Source organism: Opisthorchis viverrini, assembly GCF_000715545.1.
Source record: "Opisthorchis viverrini unplaced genomic scaffold opera_v5_129, whole genome shotgun sequence".
Classification (NCBI taxonomy): Eukaryota; Metazoa; Platyhelminthes; class Trematoda; order Opisthorchiida; family Opisthorchiidae; genus Opisthorchis; species Opisthorchis viverrini.
This window is the reverse complement of record NW_008751783.1, coordinates 1047128-1054756: the sequence shown is the minus strand read 5'-3', so window position 1 is coordinate 1054756 and position 7629 is coordinate 1047128. Positions and strand designations below refer to the sequence as shown.

General features: G+C 45.2%; 1 protein-coding gene across 1 annotated transcript in view; it reads left to right on the top strand.

Moving 5' to 3' along the window:
- Positions 1–5166, top strand: part of T265_06260 (hypothetical protein) — a gene marked incomplete at both ends in the record, with an annotated part of 61290 nt that extends 56124 nt beyond the window's left edge. The window contains one exon of the mRNA XM_009171470.1: positions 4167–5166. Within this exon, the coding sequence (XP_009169734.1) occupies positions 4167–4977 (811 nt within the window). The remainder of the gene's footprint in view (positions 1–4166) is intronic.
- Between the last annotated feature and the right edge of the window lie 2463 nt (positions 5167–7629).

Below are 7629 nucleotides of genomic sequence, written 5' to 3'. Positions count from 1 at the left end.
ATAACGAGCAAAATGCCACTCACCGCAATGCCAGCAACTCGTGGGAGGTTTACCCTGTCTTCGATCGGGCTTCTTGTCGGATTTCCTGGGCACGCTGTAGTTGATTGCCTGTACACGGCTGCTTGAGGTCACAGGTGACTGACCGATCATAGCCGTGTCGTGCTTCAGGTTGATGAGGCGTTGGCATTCAGTGGTGAGGCTCTGCAACGTCATTTCGGCATCCTGTTCAATTCTGTTAAGAAGCCGGGTTCTGATGTCAGCATCATGGGATGACTGGAGACCGGATACAAAAATGAGGCACTTAAACTGATTCTCCGTCATTGAGCTGAGGTTGAAGCGCTCGTATTCTCGATTGACAACACCGGCAAACGTGATGAAATCGTCGTCATCATTCTTGGCCAACTTAAGGCATTTGTAGCGGATATTGAACAGTGATGTTTGATCGCCGAATATCTGGGACAGTGTTCTGACCGTTTCATCAAAGCTGAGGTCGCGGGGCAGCTTGGGGAGAATGAAATTTGTGAACCGTTCATGCTCCGGTGTGCCGAGTTTTCGCAGCAATAGTCTGACTTTCCATCCATCGTCAAATTTGGAAAAATCAGTTTTGAACATGTCTTCGTACCGCTTGAACCAGGAGTCAAAAGTGTGACCAGAAGGAGCGTCAAATGTGAACTCCGTAATTGAGGCCGCGGCTGCATCAGTTGAGGAAACAGAAGACTCACCAGTACTGACTGCTGCTGTCTGGATATGCAGTTTCTGAGTCAGTGATTCAATGAGCTTCAGTTGCGCTTCTTCAAACTGCTTTTGTTGCTGCTGCAATAATTCTCGGAGCTGATCAAATTCGATTGACATCGTGGGTTCCCGTTCGCCAATTGTTGTATCTGTATTTTCCTCAGCTTAGTTCTCGGTCTGAGCCTCCCAAGCTAGCGTTCACGTCAAAACAAACACCAAAGGTGCACAAAGGTCTATTAACGCCCAAAACGAAATCAGGAACAGTTGTACAGCGCTTCGTATATATAGCGTAAGCGGCTATAACTTTCTGGAATTTCTGACGCGTTCTGGAGCTCCATTGGCAACCGGCATTCGGCCAATACTGGGTCGTGATTGGCTGTTGGGTCCAGATTGTTGACCAATCAGATCTCGTCTTGATGCCGGACCGGCAAGCGTCCCGAATTTTGGGCCAACCTCGAGCGGGCCAGGCTTCTCGGCCGTAGCAGCGCCTAAAGACGTGCGGTATAGTGGGATCCGCGTGGATTCCTGCCTAACAGCCTTGTTGGTTTAGACTTTTGAGTCAAAGACTCAAGGTGGGGTACCTCAACCCACCCCCCTTCCTCGGTCTGGCCAACCGAAAAGTATCATTTGCCCGCTTAGTTCGGTGTCCACCGGTGTCCCTTTCCAACCCCTTCCCACCACACAACCAAATGCTGCTGGGTCATTTGACTGTAAGGTGTCCGACCGATGGGCTTTATGCATTCCGCTGCCTATTAACAATAAACAAAATAGCACCTTACTAAATCCATGAGATATTTTCAGTATGGGAGCCTTCAACATCCGTACTATGTCAAATTGGCAAACATGAAATACTCGCTGAAACCCCGTACTTCCTTAAAATTGATGTATGCTGTCTCCGAAACAGACATAAGACCCAAACGTGGATATGCATAACAGAACTCCAAGGATGAACTCAGCCGTTTCACATTTCTCCATCCATTTGATCCAGAGGCGATAACTCGTGAAATATATGGCTTGGGAGTTGCTCTCAACTCCAGAGATGAACGCGCTTTGCTGAATTGGATTCCAGCGAACAGTGGCCTTTGTATTGTTCGGTTATCTAGCTCAATCAAGCTCACTGCCTCTTGACAAAAAGCGGTGCCTGTTTGTAGCGTCAGGTTGTGCCCCAACGGAGTGCAATTCTGACGCTAAGAACGACACTTACCATCGAGATTATCTGGGCTCATTCGTTACGCATGAAGCACGGACATTGTGGTCCAATATAAATACTCAATTCGGCATCTGAACTCTGAATCACATTTGAGCGGTCGATTCGGAGTCGATGCTCGTCGCTCAGACAACAGAATGCCACTCCTCCAGTTGTGTGCTGATAATGAATTGTTTCTGTCCAGTACGAACTACCAGTATAAGCATTCACATATCTTAACCTGGCGGCCACCAACTGTAAATCAGCCGTGGACCCAGTTGGACCATGTGCCCATCAGCCACCGGTGGAGAGCCACTATTCAAGACTGTCATTCTTTCTGGGGCATACGCCTTGATTCCGATCACGCCATGGGGCTAGCACGCTTGACAGCACGTTTCCCTTCAGGCTCTGGCAAGTCATCTAGAAGCCTGCCGGTCCATCATCTTCGACGAGCTCCCATAGCTCGGCGGCATTGATTTAAGCTAGCTAATCAACTCCCCACAGCAAAGCAATACTGTGCTGGTAGCGGGCATCTGAATAAAGCTTGAGGAAATCTGTACGGAGCTACGCTAGCGGCGTTCAGTGCAGCCTATCCGACTTCTCCTACAGCGTTAAATGACTCTGAATACCATCGGGACTGCTAGTCCTGACTGATGCCGAGAAATCCGTACCAACAGATAGCCTGTGTGGCGGCGCACGCAAATCCCTCATACATCAAATGGTGAAGAGCCTAAGGTAAAACCTAGAGCTCTGGTGGAAACTGTAAGCTTGGGAGACGGCGGGGACTTTTGCTACCGGAAACATCTGTGCCCCATATCAACTGGTACGACCGACTGACCCCTGGTAAAGCAGCGGTCAGTGGAGCGATTAGGGAAAAAGGCGGCTCATTAATTCACAAAAACGCCGACTGGTTAGATGGGCCGAATATTTCGAAGAACAGTTTAGCGGGCTTCCTGCAACACAGCTTGTGGAGATAGTGCATACAGTTGAATGGAATTGAACCTTAATTGCCTGTCGGATGTAGGAACAAAGTGCGAAATGTCCGTTCTGAATAGTGAGGGAGCACCAGAACCGGTAATATATATATATATATATATATATATATATATATATATATAGTTCCGGCAGATTGGCTGAAAATGAGATTAATTCTCGGATCGGGAAAGCCAGGGTAGCTTTTGCTAACCTCCGACACCTATGGCACCGGCGTGACATCAGTTTGCCTGTTAAGGGCAGGGTTTATATTGCAGCAGTGTCATCCATACTGCTTTATGGATCAGAGACGTGACCTTTACGCGTAGAGGACTTATGAAAGATATCAGTGTTTGACCATCAGTGTCTCCGAACCATTTGTCGGGTCTAGTAGTAACATCGGATTAGTGATGCTGAGGTACGCCAGATGAACCTAGGAAGAAGGAACTCCTGCTATAGGCGAATTACTCACGCTTCCTACGCTACAGTGGTTAGGACATGTACTCCGCATGCCATAAGATTTTCTGCCTCACAGAACTGTTTTCGCCCAGGCCTGTACTGAGTGGAAGCGACCGAGAGATGGACATTCTATGACCTGGAGCTGAAATATGAAAACACCGGTAAACTGAGTCGGGTCGACAACTGCCCCCCCCCCCCCTGAATGGCAACCCCGGGACTCAACTCACTGATGGTTAATGACACTCGGAGAAATGGCCCAATAACGCAGTCACTGCCTCTCATGCAGCATAACTATCGCCCCCAGTGCGTAGCTACCCAACTAACCAAAATTGCCATCGCTTCCGAGGCTTGGTTGTATATCCCACATTCTCCTACACCTCGATGTTCGCAACTGTAGTAGCTGGAACCAATATTCTTATGGTACACGATTTATAGCTGACAAATTGATTGATTGGTCCATAAAACATATGTAAGAATGTTTGTGAATATTTTGGTTTTCCTGTAATGGTTGCTTACTCAAGTAACGCTGTTGGGCGATCAGATAAACATATATATATATATATATATTTTTTTTCCAGGCCAACCGACACTTCAAGAGCCATCTAGCTTATGTATGATAATCTGTACAGAAATTACCGAACACGTTCGCCGGACAGAGGTTAAATCTAAGGACTTAACCCGTTCCACCATTGCTCTTGCTTGCACTGCCCGTCTGTTTTTAAGGCTATTTTTGCCATCAATAATTTTGTATTCATTTTGTCCCCTTCATACTGTCACTTCAACTAGCACTCTATGGCACTTTTCTATTCCTTTTTAGGCTGCGTGATGGCTATGAGGATATTGACAAACGAAGTGTTATCAATAGAGCCCTCAGTCCCGACAGCTACAAGATTAAGCGACAGTTCGAGTTTAAGGGTGCTCAGAAAAAACTAGTGCACCTGAATGGAAAGGTGCAGCAAAATGGCTCACCCACAAATCTAACGAGGTGTCCTAGCCCAGAATTGAATCAAACAGGACCGTCTATGACTCCAGTTGGCACTCGCGCTGTTCAGAAACCTCCTTCGTTCCATTCCAGTGCAGCTGGTGCAGGCGGTACCTGGTTGAGGCGACTTGTTTGGTCTCCAGACGGCCGATTGCTCACTGGGTTATCTGATCGCCTGTGTGTTTGGCCCTTTGAGTCAAGTAGTGCTGGTGACCATGACATTCAACCCTTACCAACATCTTTGTCTCCGTCCACACGCGCAGGTGGTCGTCGGGGTTCGGCGATGTTTTCTGTAAACCATGACATTCAAGTCTCACCAGCAACAGTCATGCCCCAAGGTTCACGTGCTGGAGGTCGTCGAGGATCAGCATTGCTTCCCGCCAAACAGCGTATTCTTCATCGTTGTCGTGTTCTACGTGTTCTATCTTCTGGAGTTAGTGACGCTGTGAGTTCTTCGCTCAGTCCCCTAAAAGTCAGTCCCAGGCGCCGTTGCGATTTCAAGGACAAAGCCAGTTGTATGTGTGCCCGACTGCCCCCTTCCCTTTCAGACCTACCCCCAACTCTAGTCACAGTGGACGCAAATACTGGCACGTTGTACATTTTCGATCCTATCGGTGCCTTGTTCCGATCCAGACTTGCTGTGTGATACGATTAGCTAATGATTCATTCTGTCCCTTTCTGTGCCTCCATCCAACCCCTCTTTCTGATTCTGAGTCTATTTTGGTTGACAGTTCCTTTTTTATAGGTACACTTGTTTGTTAGTTATGACCCTGTGTTTTATCACTTTACCACGTTTCTATTCTTCATGTCAGTTGTTGCTCCATGAATTTAAAAGATCCGATGACGTGTTCAGTAATAGTCTTGTTTCTTTGTCTCTGGAAACATTCTGCCGACGGGCGGTCAGGTATTGAGGATGATGATTGTACGGCTTATCGAAAGTTTGATGCGTAAGTTGACAACAACTGTTGTTACTTCAGATGCAGTCGATGAGGATGCAACGTGACCGGTGTGTGACCACATGTAGGTTTCATGATGTCAGTTTATTAGGGGGGGGATAATTCGAAGTGTCTTACACAATCTACGAGTTGAGGGGGGGTCTGTGCGTCGAATGTTGTTAGTGAAGGAAAGTTTTGTCGAGAATTTTGGTATCTTTACTTGTGGCGGAACGTCACTGGATCCAAATAAGGTCCAGTTTCTTTTTACGTTTAAATATGGCTAGCACAAAAACTGTCGTCAGTAAAAGGTTTCCAACAACGGTGAACACGCAGTAAAAAGGTTTATTTTGGAACTTGATGGTAATTCTGGTATGATAATTTGAAGTAACTGCTTCGGAGATGATAAGTTTTTGAGAACACAGGTAGTGGTTGACAATACGCGAAAATCTGGTAAACTAACAAGTGGTCTCCTATCGATCCGTGACACCTCGTGGAAAACAAACTGCGGTTGATAAGTCTGGGTTTATAACTTGAACCTTGTATGTACAAAAGTAGTGGCCAATTCATGCGAATATTCCAATAAGTGAACTCGCCACGGGCTGTAGTTTTGAATCGGGTATCCTAACGGATACCTGGTCTTTCAAACGTTTGCTTGTTGGTGATGGCGATCTGGGGAAATGCTCGATCCTCATTTTGCCAAACTTCCGAGATATCCTACTCTTTAGTGAACGTGAAGGTTTGTAGGGATTAAATTCGGAGTGATACACAACTCATATTTTAACGCCGTACCGTATCCGGGTTTTCATGGATCACCTATATAAGTAGTCTAGATCCATTTGTAATTGGTTGCTATCCTCGTCTGTCCAAATTCTGACGTCAGCATAAATTCGGATATTGAATCTTACGTCAACTTGAATGCTCACGTGATACTAGTTGCGCCGTGCTGAATCCTGAATTTCTAGTTCGTTTGGCTATGCTGATATATGTGCTGAACTTATTTACTACATTTTGGCGTCGATTTTGGACAATTTATCATGCCTACCGAAATGGAACCATTAAATATTAATCCAAGTGCTCGAGATGTAGAAGATTCTTTGGAACGGTTTGACATATGGTGTCTCAAAATCTGATGTGTATGATAAGGAACTACTGGCGTATTTTCCACATGTTGTTTGCAATGGAGTGTACACGTAGATCAAGAATTTAGTATGTTGTGAATCTCCAGTCGATATTTACGATGATGCATTGAAGAAAAAAGTTCTGCAACACTTCAAACCGATTAACTTAGCAGCAGCCGAAAGAGCTTGGTTCAATATGTTGACCCGCTCTCATTGTGAGCCGGTTCGCCATTTTGTATTGCAGTTACAGACACAGGCAGCCAACTGTGACTGCAGTGCTCAACTAGGAGAGCAACTGCGTGATAGACTCATTGCTGGTATTCAATTACCCGAATTACAACGGATGAACAATTCCCGTTTTTTAAACTTTGATATCCATTTCTGGTCGAAAACTTGATTTCATTGTTGATACTGGTAGTGCCGAGTCTATTATTCCACATTCAGCTCGAACTGCATTTACCCCAGTGTTGTGATGGTGCCTACATGGATTATCTGCGGTATTCCTGGACATCCTGTACATCTAGTTGGTAGATTCCCGTGAGATTGCTCCAATGTACCCATATCGATTGTAATTTTTTTTAGTTTCGAACTCTGGACCATGAATTATCGGACTCGAAGTTTTGCGCTCACTGCGAACCTTCATCACCTTACGGAATTCTGTAAATGAGAGTGAATCCAAACAACTGATTCTTAAATGTTCTAAGACTACAGGTGGCATGCAAATACCTAAGATAAACTCGAAGCCACAGGAGATTGTAGTGTCTGTAATCCGTTGTCACATTTATTTACCATTTTTTCTTGAATTTAAGTTACATTTTGTAACTGTTGTACATATTCTATCATGACGTTTGTTTTATTGTACCAATAATTACATCAAAGGAAAAATGGTACCAATGCACAAGTTTTCGGCGCGACTTTCTGACTTCTTGTTTAATCAGTGGACTTACGCTCCGTTGAACTGTTTGCCGACCGCTGAACAAGTGGGGCTATATTCTATGCGAACTGTTGAACCGAGCGTAAATCCACTGATTAAACAAGTCAGAAAGTCGCGCCGAAAACCCGTGCATTGGTACCATTTTTCCTTTGATGTAATAATTAGTACAATAAAACAAACGTCATGATAGAATATGTACAATAGTTACAAAATGTAGTTTAAGCTCAGGAAAAAATGGTAAATAAATGTGACAACGGATTACAGACACTACAAGATCCTATATTTCTGAATCGACGAATTATTCCATGGCC